General features: G+C 40.8%; 2 protein-coding genes across 2 annotated transcripts; both read left to right on the top strand.

Moving 5' to 3' along the window:
- Positions 1–1,823: 1,823 nt before the first annotated feature.
- LOC118778036 (endonuclease domain-containing 1 protein-like) lies at positions 1,824–3,696 on the top strand. Its single transcript, XM_036529353.1, has 2 exons — positions 1,824–2,184; positions 2,880–3,696. Exons 1-2 carry the CDS (start codon positions 1,864–1,866, stop codon positions 3,492–3,494), a joined length of 936 nt encoding a protein of 311 aa, XP_036385246.1. The 5' UTR covers positions 1,824–1,863; the 3' UTR covers positions 3,495–3,696.
- Positions 3,697–6,262: 2,566 nt separating this feature from the next.
- LOC118773450 (keratin, type I cytoskeletal 13-like) lies at positions 6,263–15,805 on the top strand. Its single transcript, XM_036522389.1, has 9 exons — positions 6,263–6,880; positions 7,786–7,868; positions 9,087–9,243; positions 9,484–9,645; positions 9,774–9,899; positions 10,158–10,365; positions 12,720–12,909; positions 14,382–14,419; positions 15,411–15,805. Exons 1-9 carry the CDS (start codon positions 6,308–6,310, stop codon positions 15,602–15,604), a joined length of 1,731 nt encoding a protein of 576 aa, XP_036378282.1. The 5' UTR covers positions 6,263–6,307; the 3' UTR covers positions 15,605–15,805.
- Positions 15,806–16,457: the final 652 nt, after the last annotated feature.

Genomic DNA, 16,457 nt, shown 5'->3' with positions numbered 1-16,457 from the left:
AGCTATTTAAAAAGACTATTTTAGCTATTTTAAAGGACTACCTTAATATCATACACTATCAATTTAAAAAGAAAGAAAAAAAATTACAGCAGTAGTAGTTAAGAGCAAGTATCACAGAAGAAAACAACAGAAAATATTTCTTTTGGATATGCAGTGTCTTTACATATGGTGTCGGTTAACTATTATCTTTGAAAACGCAACAGGAAAGGTCCTGAGCTAATGGCTACCTGTACAGTACTGGAACCAGCTATAAGCTATCACTAGCTGCACAACAAAGGATTCACAATTTTTTATCTGTACAAGCTAACATCAGATTGTAATAAAGAGCAAACACTGAGCATCAATACTTTATTAACCAGGGTTCGAATTACACTGAGGCGCCCCTTAGTTCTGGCCAGGGCATCCATAGTTCCATTTGAAATCAAGGTAAGTTGGGGGGGGGGGGGGGCATTTGATTCTTTCCTCGTATTCGTTAATTCTATAACTGGTGTGATTAATTGCTGTCTCATTGGGTGTAATTTTCAGCCACACTGCAAGGGGCAAAGTCAAAACAAAAGCAAATTGACTTAACCATGTTTGGTTTTACCAAACGTGTAAAGCACGACAAAGAATTATATAATTAGTTTGCTGGCTGTCCCGCCAGTTTCAGTCATGCTAGCTAATTGGTTGCGAGCCTGCGTCTCTGTCTCTGTTTCGACTTCAACTTCTTCGTTGTGCTTTACACGTTCGCTTTTGTTTTGACATTTTTTTACTTCCTCTCTCTGTTATTAATGACTCTTAAGAAACTGTCCTGTCTACACAAGGCATGTGAATTTTGTGATAATCGATGATACAATGTATTTTTGTGTGGCAGTGGCGACTGTTGTATGTTGTGAATGTTGTAAAGTCTAGTATTTCTGTGCTTAATAATTGTGATGCGCAGCACTAATAGTGAAAATGAATGAAATGAACTAAGAGATGTGCACACCTTGACCTGTAACTTTTTTTTTTTTTTTAATGCTGCATGGATGTTTCAGGCAGATCCTTTCTTCAGCCTGCTTTTCTGGCAGCCATGTCAACACATTGTTTCCTTTATGTTTACATTTACATTTACATTTATGTTCAGCACTAGTGATAGTAATCTTCCTATGCATTTGGGTGGATTTTCTTATTGTTTGTGGTTATGGTGTGAGGCATTTTTGGTCAATAGATGTGGCTGACAGAGAGACGTTTATGGCCTATTGCTGTGAGTAATTGTTGCCTCACATACAGAATTTGCTGTGACGCGATTCATTTCCGTATCATCTCTCCATTTATTCATGATACCTGTGTGTTAATATGGTGTGTGGCAGAGGTTCATCTATGATGTGGCAGTGCTCATGGCAATATATACCTAGGCTGTATTGCTGTACATAGTTGTTGCCTGCATAATTGTTGTGAGGTTATAAAGTATTGTGTACTAAGTGCCATCCGTAAGGTGGGCCCCTCTAGGAGCTGCAGGGTAATTACACTGTTATTAACCCTGAGGTAAAAGAAGTCACAGCAAGAGGACACAGACATTTGGGGGTCATGCTCTTTGCCTCGGTCATTCCATTTGCTTCACAACTGCATTATTGACTATTAAGTCATAAGGAGAGGAAATGGAGTGCATGCTTCACCAGCATGAGCTGGCCATTTTCCCCTTCGCTCGGATTATGTTGTAGCACAAAGGGGAACTGAAATCACATGCAGCCAGTCACTCAGTCTTAGTCAGCAACCTAGAGTCCCACCTCCCTGAGCGGAACCACTGTTTGCAAAGGGGACTGGCACAAGGAAGTACAGAGTTACAGAGCTGTAAACAGGATTTTTTTTAGTCAAGACTGATTCTCTTGCCTAGAGAACATCATGTTAGAGAGTAATCAGCGGACTTGTCGCAGAATGGTGAGTCTTCATGCAGCTGCCTCAGCCGCTGCACTCCTGGCTCTCACCACCTGGTGCCACCCCTGCAGAGCTGACGTGGGTGACTTTGCCCCCTGCATTGACTTCTTCTACAGTACCTGGCCTCCAAAGGGGCTCCCAGGGGTCCCCATATGCCAGCGATACCTGAACAAGTTCCGTTTTGCTTCACTGTATAGCCGGCCACGTCGTGCACCATGGTTCTCCGCCTATGTGTTTACTCCACCAGCCGGGAGAAGGCCTAAAGAGGAGTGGAAGTATGAGCCACAGGTAAGTTCCCTAGCCTGTGATCCTCTGTCTGAACCATCTGCTCAGCCTTTCACTGTGCTGTTGTCAAATTTAATCTTTTCCATGTGACTGCATCGTAATTATGTTTGTTCTTATTGCTCTGGTATTTGTCCTGCTGATGCACATGCAATCTTTGAAGGTTCTTATGTTACACAGAAGGAAAAATTTTACAACAACAGGAATAAATGTATAATTACGATACAGTCACACGGAAGAGATAAGTCACTTTTCCAGGTGAAGCAGTAATCAAAATAGCTACCAAATGGGTTAAGTTCTTTATGAAAGATTCCCTAACTGTAGGACAGGAGTTGGCAGACTGGGTTCTCATTGCCAAAGTGTATTGCAGAGCATTCATGTGCACTGAGAGTCCCATTCCTGGGCATTAGTCACATACCACTGGTCATCTGCAAATGAAAACCCATAATTCAGTTAGCTTTAAACAGTACTGTTTATCTGCAGTTGGCAAAAAAGGAACTGCACTTGGTTTTTCAGACCAAAAGCAGAACCAAGTTATTACATTTCTCAGCTGTTTACACATAAGTATGTGTCATGCACTTTGTTTTTTAATATCTGCAGTGAAGTAGATGCAGTGAAGTAACTACACAATGAATGTTCCATACTGCTGAAGTCAGGAAAAAAGTTTATGCACTAATGGGAGATGAACATTTATCACCCAGCTGGCCTATGCCAAAGCAGATGGCAACATGGTGCCCTTCTCACCTGGCAAGGTGGATCAGAATGTTGTGGAGAGCCAGGCAGTACAGCTGGACTACATCAACTCCAGCTACACCCGCGGCCACCTGAATCCCAGCCTGCACCACCAGGACCTCCAGGACAAGGAATCTACCTTCACCCTTACCAACGTGGTGCCTCAGAAGCTTGGCTCCAATGATGGGCCCTGGGCATGGCTGGAGAAGCATGTGAGCCAGCTCCTGACCAAGCACTGCAAGGGCCATTCCTACATTGTTACAGGGGTCATACCATACCAGACAGACCGCTGGCTGAAGGGTGACCGTGTGGCCGTGCCAGAGTACCTGTGGTCAGCCTACTGCTGCCCTAACTATAATAAGAACCTTCCAGTAAAGCTAGCTAACACTTTCCCAACATTTGCTGCCATTGGTCGCAACGATCCGAATAGCACAGAGGAGGTAGTGCCCATAGATAGGGGGGTGCGCAAAGAGTTCTGGGGGTATGACGTACGGCTCATGCCCCTGGCAACTCTGGAGATGTATCTCCAGCAAAGATTTGGAACTGTCTTTACTGTGTTCTACAACCGGTGCTCAGAACCATGACTGCCTGTGAAGCAAAGTGACTGAAAAAAAGGGCAAGGAGATACAAGCCAAATAGGTGTGGCAGCTCTGCATTTACAACCTCTGTGAAACCAGCTGAATAACACTATATTTCAACCAGCTTGAACAGACAACAGAGTTAGAGCTGTGTTACCAAAGTTGTTACCAAAGTGCTCTGTAACTTTTAAGCCTTAACTCTTATACAGTCACGTCACAATATATAATAATTCATGATGATGTGTGATTTTTATTTTGCATTGATTGCAGGCACTTCAACATCACACTTCAGTTTTGCTGATTTTCATCTAAATATGACATTGTCATTGCATAAATGTCATTGCAAATGATACATATAGGCATGATCCCACATGTTATGTAAAAAATGAAAAGCAAGAATACCAAGTAGACTTGAATGGCTGAATGCTTGGATCTGATTGGTTGAGAGGGTGTGCATTAACTTCCAAGGATTAGATGGCAGAAACAGATTAGTGCAGGCTTGGCACTGCTCCAGGTGGAATGGCCTGATAATAGTTTGACATCAGTATACATTGATTGTAGGTGTCTTGAGCAAGGTGTAGTTCTCTGGCTCAGTGCAACCCTCTAAAGGAACATTCAGCTGCTCATAGGGAATGTGTGGAGGGGTTTATGCATTCATCCTCTTTTTCCTCATACTTATTCATCTGTATACAGACAGACTTTTTCAACGTGCGCGTTGACGTAGGGAGGACTGGGGCACAATAGTCTTAAAATCCCCAGGGAGTGAGTAGTATTGGAGATAACTGCATTTGAAAATCCCGAGAAATACTGGAAATAACATTTTAAATCTACCTCTGCTATTTCTAACACATTCACCCATTTCTTAATGAAAACTGCATCTTCTGACTTGCAGATATATTATTAAAATCACAGATATTTCTAAATTATATGAATATTAAAATCTGCTATCCTCTGTCAAAGTGATTTTGCATTGAGGAGAAGATGCTTTTGCAGTATTAAAACAAACCAAAACCAATTTGTTATGCTGTGTTTAAAGGAGCAAGAATTTTAAGACAGCGTTAATGGGGGGTGGAGAACGCACTGTACAGTAAATTTGATTGTTGGCTTTACGTGGTCTCTTACTTGTGCTCTTTAAATACAAGTGTACCTTTGGGCTGATCTCAATCTGTATGTGCATGAAGCAATTTAGGAAGACAGGTTTGTGCTTGTGGGCATAAAGGCCTGGAACTGATAAATCAGCCTCTAGTGTCCTTTGTAAATATAATAAATAAAATATATGACACCAGACCTTTTTTCATGAAAACAGGACAACGGAGACAATGACTCCCTTACACTGTGAAACCCTCATGTCTACCATTCATCTGTAATGAAAGATTAGATTTTTTTCCGCATATAATTCCCAATAATTCCCTCAAGAGTCACAAAAAGGTCAGGATAAACTGATCAACAGACCATGGATCTAACAGGTCCTGAGTCCTGGAGTCCTGGAGGTTTTGAGAGCAGGCTATGAACACTTGTATAATACATGACCAATACATAATATAACACCAATTGTTTAAAGTTTGTATCAGTTCAAAAGTTGTACTGACATTGAATGTTGAAAAACTTAACAGATTTTTAATTGAGGATGATTTGACCCATTCCATTTTAATTTTAATCAGGGCAAATCATTACACTCTTACCTAAATCATTCAGACCTTCAATAGACCCATCATAAACACTCCATTATGATATCTGAAATGCGTTTGAACATTAGAGCCCTCGGGGCAGAGCCATTCATTTCTCTTGTTCCACCCCTCAGTCTAAAGGAGAAAAAAAGCACCATTATATAATATTCTGCATGAGCATGCAGAGCATGAGCATGTTAAATCAAGCAACATGTACTATGTCTCGAGGGAGTTCATTGTCATTTGAAGTCTTCACAGAGATTGACAGCATGCTGGGGGGCTGTACTTTTAGCTGAGTAAGACATACAGGTTTAGTAGGAAAAAAGTTTGCCATATAATATTTCAGTGATCTTTCCAACCCTTATATGGACCTCTTTCAAGTTATATAAGACATGCCATAGACGAATATATAGAAATTATGATGTAGCTTTAAGCAGATACAACAGTACCTTTACATTTTTTAAACTTGAAAACTGAAACGGGATGTAACGGATTTTTGAGTGGAAGGATATCAACCAAAATGTGCAATATCTGGATTACAGATTTTTTTGATTAGGATAATGACATACATAAGACACAATCTTATGTCACAATCCATGTCCTGACAATCAACTCATTCACATAACATAACATCATGACATCAGTCACACATGTACATACAATGCTGATACACTGCTCATAAACCCCCCCCCCCAATCTGTCAAGACTTCTGGCCTTTCATGGGGGTTTATGCTACAAATAGTAGGACCGCAATTCTGTATGCTACCATCAACCCAAAGGACACCAAGAAATTACTTTACACACACACACCTTTTCCACTTTGGTTCACCCTTTCAAGACAGCTTTGTAAAAAAATGTCTCATTTCAACTGCACTTGAAGCTGAGACATACTGTGTGAAATGTCTATGATCCATATTGTCGTTGCACTATTCAGTCATAGACCCACTCGCATAAGACATTGCAGGAAAGTGCAAGGGGAGTGAAAGTTTGCAAGTCTGTGCACCAGGAGTAGGGTGGTGTGTGAGAACAGCAAAGCACCACAAGGCATTCCCCTTCCAGCACATTCCACTTGTTAATTAAGGAAGATGCTGCCCTGTCAGGTTTATAGTGCACACCCACCTGCGGGTAGGTGGGAGGAGTGGGAGTGTATATATGAGCCACAGGTCTGAGGGAGCTTGTCTGCATCCTGCAACGCTCTTGAGAGATTCTGAAGTGATGACTTCCTTCTCCAGTCGCAGTAGTTTCTCCAGCAGGGGAGGGGGTGTGGTCACCCTGGGAGGCTTTGGGTCCTCAGCTGGGTTGTCCCGGGCTGGGACAGGCATGTCGGTGGTGTCCCACCGAAGTGGGAGTGTGTATGGTGGGGCAGGGGGCAAGGGTACTCGCATATCCACCGCCTTGTCCACCAGTGGGGGAAAGCTGAGCTCCTCGGGTGGGGGGTTCGGCTACGGCTTTGGCTCCGGAGGTGGAGGTGGAGGTGGAGGTGGGTTGCTCCTCAGCGCCTTCTCTCTGGATGCTGGAGATGGGGATTCCATTTCCATCACTGAGAAGCAGACCATGCAGAACTTGAACGATCGACTGGCCAAGTACCTGGAGAAGGTGCGCACCCTGGAGGCAGCCAATGCCAAGCTGGAGGCGCAGATCCGAGAGTGGGGCATCGGCCGCACCAAAGTCAGCACCCGCGATCTCAGCGCCCACCAGATCGCCATCGATGAGCTTCGCAGCAAGGTACAACATAGTGGCCCAACAAGGTCATCAGTGTCCATCTGACAGGGAGCATTCTGTAAATCTTTAAAGTAAGAGAAAGATGAGCACGAGTGCATCTGTTACAAGCCATATAACACTCATTTGAAAACGCAGCATGCTTGTTTGCTTGTTTTGATGTTAAAAACCTTATATTGATAGCTTATATATTCATCTAAGGATGGAGTTCATTGCTGAATGTTGCAATTATGCACTGAGAATGTTCCTAGTGTCCTCAGAAGTAGTAGCAGTTGGGGGTTTACCAGTTCATCATTATGATGAATTAATTGGTTTCAGTTCATATGGCGCACCTTCATTAAATTCTTTTTAAATTCATTGACATGCATTTAAGTATTTAATGCAGGTAGACATTATGACAGCATACTAAAGAATATGGTAATTATCCCTGAAAGACTGAATGACTCACAAGAGCTTTTTTTTTTTTGAGGTAGAAATGTACTTGCGTGCGTGCGTGCATGTGTGCGTGCATGGTTGTATGCATGTATGCGTGCGTTTGTGCGTGTGTGCATGGGTGAGTGCGTGAGTGAGTGCGTGCATGGTGGGGTGTGGGTGGGTGTGTGTACCACAGCTTGGATCTGATTGATTGACAGTGAGTGCATTAACCCTTATAATGGTAAGGGTTTGCTTATTGAGCTTTTCAATTACGTGTGTCAATTAATATATTGAATGACAGTACACCAATTCTTCAGATTACATGGAATTAAATCACCAGCTCCACGGAAACATTCTCAGTTGAAAGGCACATTCTCCTAAATCTTTTTGCACTAATATCAAAAATACTAAATTGTTGTTCACTGAGAGCTACAAAAAATTAATAAGAATACTACAAATAATAATATTTATTCTGCATGTTCTTTCCTGATGTAAAGATCCTGGCTGCTGCAGCTGTGAACCTCAATATAACGCTTCAGATTGACAATGTCAAACTGGCTGCTGATGACTTCAGAATCAAGTGAGGGTTTTTCATTTTTTTCTTAGATGAGATCTTCCTGTATTGAGGACTCATTTTCTGGAAAAAAAATGTAAAAGTTGTAATTAAACACCCCACATTCTAGTAAAAACTTCACCAATAATAACAACACTTATTGCAACATACCTCTATCATAAAAATGTTTGACAATGCTCACATTAAAAGACTATTTCCCATAGTCAGTGATAGATAATGTCACTGTTACTAAATGCAGTCCTGTCTAGATTCTCTATTGTCAGTCTAAAATATCTGAGTGAAGAAATGTTAATACTGTACTGAACTATATTTTAATATATATAATATTTTATTTTAACAAAATTATTCATAGTAAATACATTTAAAATACAAAAAATACAGTCAATTGTAGCATGTTGTATGTACCTGTTCATGTTGTATGCTCTGTTTATAAATCCGTTAAACTTAAATTTGATTCATTACTCTTAAAAGAAAAATCGTCACAGAGAAGCTCACAGATCACATTCCTTATAAGAATTTCCTGAGGCGTCCTGTGTGAGCACTTTACATATAATATGATCTGATGTAAACAATATTATGTGACTAATATTAAATAAATTATATTAATAATGTGCTCTTGAGGGGATGGAATACTAGTCCATTCTACCAAGGTCAAATGTAAAGACACCTCCACTTGGGTCAGGTCATACTGTTCATGTTTGGCCTTCTGCACTCTGTCCTTATATTTTACACTTCTGATTGGTTATAGTTCTGTCAGTCACAAATAACTGGGGAAAAAGGGGGTGGGGAAAGCACACAAAGGCAAAATACCCTTGCATGTGTAAAAAATTCACACTACAAGTTGCACAGTACACCACAGTGAAATGAAATGCTTATGGAGAAGTTTCATAGGCCATGAGTGAAGAAACCCTGGCATACCTACCCACCCCCATCCCAACAAATTGCATTTGTTCTGCCACAGCGGAATTCCAGTCATTGTTGGCAAATTACACGGCCAGTTTTCAACCCCAACTGTAGGCTTCAGCCTGCGCTAAAAGAGAACACCTTGCCAAATTAGACAGTTGGAAATGCAAAGATACAACCTTTAATAAGGAAAATCTTACTTCATCAGACTTTCACAAACAAAAAATACATTTTCCACAAATTAACTTTGTGTGAGTTCTAAAGTTTTTTCAAAGACAGTCCATCCTGTCCTTTATGATGAGTTTGTCAACATTTTCATAGGTATGAGAATGAGGTGGGTCTGCGTCAGTACGTGGAGGCTGATATTGCTGGCCTGAAGAAAATGCTGAGTGACCTGTCCCTGGCTAAAAGTGACCTGGAATTGCAGCTGGATGGTCTGAGAGAAGAAATCGCTTACCTCAAGAAGAACCACGAGGAGGTAAGTCGACAGTCAACTGTTTCATGTGACTGTGAAAATTAACATCCCTTCTATTGAAATCTATGCAGACATATTATATTATATTATATTATATTATATTATATTATATTATATTATATTACATTATATTATCTCAAGGTACTTCACTTTTTTGCAGGCCAGCTGTCTTTGTTACAATACTGAAAAACAACAACACCACCAGTTTGGCTGAGTGCCAGCCCTCTTTGTTGTCCTTTACAGGAGACCCTGTCCTACCGTACCCAACTGACTGGGCAGGTGCAAGTGGAGGTGGATGCTGCCCCTGCTTTGGACCTGAATGTTGTCATCGCTGAGATCAGGGAGCAATACGAGGCCCTTGTGGCCAAGAATCGCAGGGACGCAGAGCTCTGGTTCAAGAACAAGGTAGCTAAACGCTCCACACAGCTCCAGACAAGGCAGCTGCGATCTGCATATGTCTTGTAAAGCGCTGTGAAAGCGCCTCTGACTTCAGCTGCATTTGGTCATGAGTATCCTTCCCCTGTGTCTCAAAGTCAGAGGTGGTGCAGCGGGAGATGAAGAGCAGCGCAGAGGTTATACAGACCAGCAGCATGGAGCTGAAGGACGGCCAGAACACTGTACGCAATCTGGAGCTGGAGCTGCAGTCCTTAATCTCCATGGTAATCATCCAGAGAATATAATTCTGCCATAAAGTGGCAAACTGTATGTCACATGACTGTACAAAATGAGGGCAAACCTCCCCTAAAAGCTGGCCTGCAGCAATAAAGATTAGATTGAGCATACTTTTTTTTATAGACACTCTGTGTCTTCTTTCCTGTTTAACCTTTTAAAAGGCAACAGAAGACAAATTTTCATTTTTTCTGTCATAAGTAATACTGATATTCTGTAACCATTTGAATTTGCCTTGTCGTTTACAGAAGGCCTCTCTGGAGGGGAATCTGGCAGAAACAGAGGCCCGCTTCTCCGCCCAGATGGTGAGCCTGCAGGCTATGGTGACGAGCATGGAGGCCCAGCTGATCCAGCTGAGGGCCGACACTGAGCGCAGTGCCCAGGAATACCAGGCCCTTCTAAGCATCAAGACGCGGCTGGAGCTGGAGATCGCAGAGTACAGGAGGCTGCTGGAGGGTGGAGACACAGGGTGAGGTGGACTGGCCGGATCACCATCCCCCCTCTCTGAACTCTGGCACAGCTGCAGTACAAAAGCACTAGAGACCACAGCATATCCTTAGCACAGCCAGGGTCATCTTTACATACCAGGCAGGGCGTTTCTCAGACTCAGATGCTGAAATTCACAGCCTTTGATAAGACCCACAAGAGGTTTTTGTAAAATTTCCTTTTTCTTGCTCAAACAAAGAACCACATTCCACCACAATATACAGTTTCTCTAACCTTCAATTTATAGCTCATAAACATGTCATTATTTTAGCTTATTTAAAAAGAATTGAAATCAAAACTTTATATGATGTAAATGGTCAGGTTTTTTCAGAGGGTTTAAGATTTTCCCTCCATACATGTAAAGCCAGCTAGTTCATGGTCAGTTTCTTTGTATTAGAAAATATACACAAAATACATATATATCCACATACATTCACATCCACTTTGCAACTTGGTTGGTGGCCCCTGTCCTCAGTAATGCTTATTGTGGGCAGGCAATGAGAAGAACGAAAGGTATGATGAAAAAGGAACTGTGTGATCATTATGGTTTCTGTCTCACATGTCATTATAAGTTTACACAAAAGCACTATTGTGAACGGGTGTCTTCACCCCAGACTTGGTGAGTCATGAGGCATTAATCCACAAGAACCTTTAGGTGTCACTCTTTTCAAAAGGACAGAGAAATTCAAACATTTACTATCTTTATTCTTATGAAAAGGACAAATAATAACTGAACTATTCAAAGAGACACATTTATACCAAGTAGCTGAATACAGATAAAACACTATCTCCTTGCTTAGAAGCTGAAGGTCATGGTAAAGTATATTCACCGCTGTTTCTTCTTGTATTAACAGGTATTCCTCTGAGAGCTCTCTTGTCACTATGACCTCAGGTATGTTGAAAAAAAAGCAGGATTTTGATATGTCTAGCTCTTAAACTGTGATGTTCTACCTCCTCTTCACAATGCAACAATAGGAACATCAATGGAGGATATCCATACAAAATGTGTATTAATTCACAGTGTGAACAATGCACATATGGTGTTTGATGTCTTTAGGCTGAAAAGACAATGAGCAGCTTCATTCAGCAAAAAATGTTAATACCATCTGATTGCTGGATATATACATCTATAAAAATACTGAACTGAATTACAGTATTGCATCACTGCATTTGGAGCTTTGGGCAGCACAGTGGTTAGCACTGTTGCCTCACAGTAAGAAGGGCCTGGGTTCAAATCCTGACTGTCCCAGGTCCTTCCTTTGTGGAGTTTGCATGTTCTCCCCGTGTTTGCGTGGGTTTCCGCTGGGCGCTCCGGTTAACTCCCACAAAAAAAAACATGTATGTTTAGAGTTAATACTCCTGTCAGTGTCCTTGACCAAGGCACTAGCAAAAGAACTGGAGTTGGTTCTTGGGCGCTGCACTGCAGCTGCCCACTGCTCCTAGCTCCTGGTGTGTGTGTGCTCAGTGCTGGTGTGTGTGTTCCCCTGGTGGGCTCCTGGTGTGTGTGTGTGTGCTCACTGCTCACTGTGTGAGAGGATGTGTCAAATGCAGAGGACGAATTTCCCCGTGGGGGATCAATAAAGTATACGATTTAATGGCTGTAGATCTGAGAACTTTAAACTGACAAAGTGTCACCCTAAGGAAATATTGTTGCAACAAAGGGAGTGAAAGTACAGTAGTTTGTGGGTAGAAGGTACGGTCATCAGGGATTTGCTACAACAGACAAAATGTATTATACTACTGTCTTCAGAATTCTAAAAATGTCATTTTTTCAGTCCAGAGGACCCACTCATTAGTGTTTTATTCCCATACTGAAGACAATGTCAAGAAAGCATGCAGATTAATATCAAGTGGAACAAATGAGTTTTGAACCTGTTCCAAAATCATAGTATTGATTCATTAACACTTCACATTGATTCAGAAGAAAAAAAAATCACACACATGGATTGAATTTTTTGGCTTTCATCAGCTAAGATGCACCTTATGACTTGAGAAACACAAGAGGAGTACAGAGATTTAAAAATGTATTGTCTCCATTAATTTTTTAACCCTTGCATACATACATTCTAAAATATTTACAACCCCCCCCCCCCCCCCCCAGCATGACTTAATCATATAAATTTGTGGAATGTTGTTATGTGAAAAACCATTGGGTTTAGAACAAATGTTGCTTTGATGCATCACTTGTAAATAGCTGTTCTAATTTAGTGTTCTAATAACACCAGTTTGACCATACACTGTAGGGACCACTCGAGAATGATCACATCTGTTTGATCATACGTGCAAAAGAGTTAATGTGATACAAGCTTTCCTTCACCTTACAGGACAAGATTTGTCTTCATCATCAACAATTACTAAGAAGGTGATCACTGTGGTTCAGGAACTGGTGGATGGGGTAGTAGTGAACTCTTCTACCTCAACCAACACCGCCATCGTTGAGCAGGAAGCCCCTGCCATACCTCACCTGGAGGCAGAGACGAGAATTGAAGAGAGAAGCTCTCCAATCCCACCAGAGTAATCCTTCCCCCACCCTCTCTCTCTCTTTCTCTCTCAGATTCAGGGTCATTACCAAAATTGTGGAGAGCCCACCCAGCTTTTTCTGTGAATCAGTCTCAATTAATCGATTTATGTAATAATTGGATGGACTCTTCCACCACAAAGAATAAGGAGTCATTTTAGGTTGCATTCATTTTGAAAGCACACAGATAACACTGCCTGCTAACAGATTTGGTCCTCTACCTTGTTCCCAGGGTTCTCCTTCTGATCTCCTTTTGTTCAAACAAGTGATGAACCCCTTCTTTACTAAAATTACAGTTTATCAAGTCTTGAAACTGGAGTATTTATATGGAGCCCATGTTTGTTGTGCTGTAAACAGAGCAGATTTACAGTAGGTGAGCATCATTAACCAGAAGTATGTCAAACGTACATTTTGGGCCCACAAACACTTCCTACTTCATTTGAGGTTCAATGCACACAGCAAGAAAAAGGTTTGCACCGCTTACATTGGAATGACTCGCTAACTTGTAGCAGTGACATTGATTTGCTTAATTTCGCTCAGTGACAAAATCTGCACATGTATGCGCGCTTTAAATATATGTGGATTTTGGACAGTTGTATGGTTATTTGCTTTTCGTAGCCAACAATCAATCTCTTTTTCCAGTCCAGTTGAAACATTCTTATAAAAGCAGCTTTTTCAATATAAAAATGGATGGCAAGCAAGGTCACTCTATTAGATAGATAGATAGATAGATAGATAGATAGATAGATATGTACTTTATTAATCCCAGTGGGAAATTAAGTTATCCAGCTGCTCGCTGACATACAGTACATTCATAATAAAAACCATAATACAAACCACTAAAAGTGCGGAAGTGCAAAAAAATAAATAAATAAACAGATAAAAACAGTGAACAGTACATGGGTAAAAGACACAGTGCATGGGTAAAAAGACTAAAAAGTTAGATGACTAAAAGACTATTAAAGGCTCCAACCACCAGCTTTTCAGCATTTTCTAGCTTGGCTGGTGGCCCCTCCCCTCAGTACAGCCTATTGTGGACAGGCAATGGAAAAGATGAATAATTATGATGAAAAAAAAAACAAAGATGCACAGTATGCTGTTAAGGAACTGTGTGATTATTATGGTTTCTGTCTCACATGTCATTATAAATTACAGAGTTTACACAAAGTGCACTATTGTGCTGTAGTGTAATGAGCACTCTCTCACACAGTCAGTGAGACACAAACAGACTTGGTGAGTCATGAGGCATTAGTCCACAAGAGCCTTTAGGTGTCACTCTTTTCAAAAGGACAGAGGCATTCAAACCTCTGCTCCCTTTATTCTTATGAAAAGGACAAATAACAATTGAGCTGTTCAAAGAGAAACATTCATACCAAGCACCCAAATAAAGATAAAACGTTATCTCCTTGCTTAGAAGCTGAAGGTCACGATAAAGTATATTGACTGTTTTTTGTTCTTGCATTAACAGGTATTCCTCTGAGAAATCAGTTGTCATTGAAGGCTCAGGTATGTTGAAAAATAAAACAGGGTTTTGATCTGTTTCTTACAATGCTACTGTACCTCCACTTCAAAATGCCACAGTAAGAACGTAAACGTAGGACATTCACACAAAATGCGTACTGGTTTACAGAGTGAACTATGTACATAAGGTGTTTGACATCTTTAGGTTGAAAAGGCAATGAGGAGCTTGATTAAAAAATGCTAATAATCAGGACTATCTGATTGCCACATGCATACTTGCATGCATAAAAATACTATACTGAATTACAGTATTGTGTTATTGGATTTGAATGTAATTTAATGGCTGTAGATCTGAGAACAGAAGATCTGAGAAAGTGCTCCCCTAAAGAAATATTGTTGCAGCCAGACGCAGAAAGTAGCAGACCTTGATGGCAGAAGATAAATAATCTAAATAATTACACAATACATATTAAAATGCCCATATTAAATTATAAATACAAGTTTATTCTTATGCTATTATATTATAAATATAATGCTATTATTCTATTTCTAATATAATATAGACATTATAATATATTAGAAATATACCATGTTATAACATGTTACAAATGCAAGTTTATTTTGTGTCTTTTAACTCACTGGAAGTTTTCTGCACATTCTTTTTTAAATTTTTATTTTTATTCGCGTAAAAACCATGGTGACAACATGCAGATTAAGATTAACAAAACAAATTTACACATAGGAAATGCACTATGATTTTTGTTCTTAACATAAAGTTAGGTTTTCTCAGTATGACAACATTGAAAGGTGCACCTTGGTTGATTTAATGCATAAAACCATCATTCAGAACTAATTATTCTCAAATATTTCTCATTAAAAATTGTGTTTTCTTAGAAATCGTAATACCCATTTTTAAAAGTCTGAAATCTGAATGGTTACCACAGCCAAGATGTATCTTATCACTTGAGAAACCCCAGAGGGGTACAGATTCTTAAAAAGGGGTCGAATGTGATACAAGCTTTCCTTCACCTTGCAGAAGATGATTTGTCCTCAACAGCAACAGTTACAAAGAAAGTGGTCACTGTGGTGCAGGAGCTGGTGGATGGGGTGGTAGTGAACTCTTCCACTTCAACCACTTCCACCATCATCGAGCAGGACGCTCCCACCATAACCCTCCTTGGGGAAGAGGCAAGAATCGAGGAGAGAATCTCTCCAATCCCACCAGAGTAATCCTTTCCCCCCTTTCTCAGAGTCTTTAGCCAAACCATGGAGAGCCCAGCCAGCTCCTTCCATGGGTCAGTCATAGTTCACAAATTTATGCAACAATTGGATGACCTCCTTGTCCACATCGAACCAGTTTCTACTTTGCTTCCTGTTCATTTTGAAAGTATACAGATCACACAGCACTCTCATATACTGTATTTAGCCCACAGTCACTAATCCCAGGGCTGTCCTCAAGATTTCCTTTCCCTCAAATAAATGAGTGATGTGCAGTTAATGTGATTTGTGGCGTCCTTTCTTTTCTGAAAATATAACCGACGCACATTAAATATATGTTGAATGTTAGAATTTGTTCTGTCAAGTCTTCTAGCTTGCTATTTGCACTGAGCCAATATTTTGTGTGCTGGAATCAGAACAAATTTACAGAGGATGAGTATTATTAACCAGAAGTATGTCAACCATGTCCAGCTCAAGCACTCAGACATTTCCTTCAGGCCCTGATGTCTGATGTGCACAGTGAGACAAATGTTCATGGTGCTCACATGGGACCGACACGCTCGCTTGTAGCTCTGAATGCTCCATCAAATTTCCTCTTGGTGCACGTAAACAAAAACCCTCACAAATCCATTCCATTTCTAGCCTTCAATCATCTTATCGGTTGTGTTTGAAAAAAAAGTAAGATGACAGAAGCCCATGTGAGTCGTTAGCACAGATTACTTTGGAATGAAAGTGAGGCAAAGGCAAAGCAGCGTTTTGTATTGCAGCAGCGTGAAGCGTACGCAGAGGGTTCGGGGAACACTGAGCATGAAAGAATCCTGGGATTTATCCCTTTGAAAGCAAAAGAAATCCTGGGTTGGCCCTC

The sequence above is a fragment of the Megalops cyprinoides genome, chromosome 1 (genome assembly GCF_013368585.1).
Source record: "Megalops cyprinoides isolate fMegCyp1 chromosome 1, fMegCyp1.pri, whole genome shotgun sequence".
Classification (NCBI taxonomy): Eukaryota; Metazoa; Chordata; class Actinopteri; order Elopiformes; family Megalopidae; genus Megalops; species Megalops cyprinoides.
Note: the sequence above shows the minus strand (reverse complement) of the source record. Positions and strands in the feature narration are given on the sequence as shown.

Coding starts and splice junctions, on each gene's coding strand:
- LOC118778036 (XM_036529353.1), top strand. CDS start 1,864: ATGTTAGAGAGTAATCAGCGGACTTGTCGCAGAATGGTGAGTCTTCAT. Junction 2,185..2,879: donor AGTGGAAGTATGAGCCACAG/GTAAGTTCCCTA, acceptor TTTATCACCCAG/CTGGCCTATGCCAAAGCAGA.
- LOC118773450 (XM_036522389.1), top strand. CDS start 6,308: ATGAGCCACAGGTCTGAGGGAGCTTGTCTGCATCCTGCAACGCTCTTG. Junction 9,900..10,157: donor TGCAGTCCTTAATCTCCATG/GTAATCATCCAG, acceptor TGTCGTTTACAG/AAGGCCTCTCTGGAGGGGAA. Junction 12,910..14,381: donor AGCTCTCCAATCCCACCAGA/GTAATCCTTCCC, acceptor TTGCATTAACAG/GTATTCCTCTGAGAAATCAG.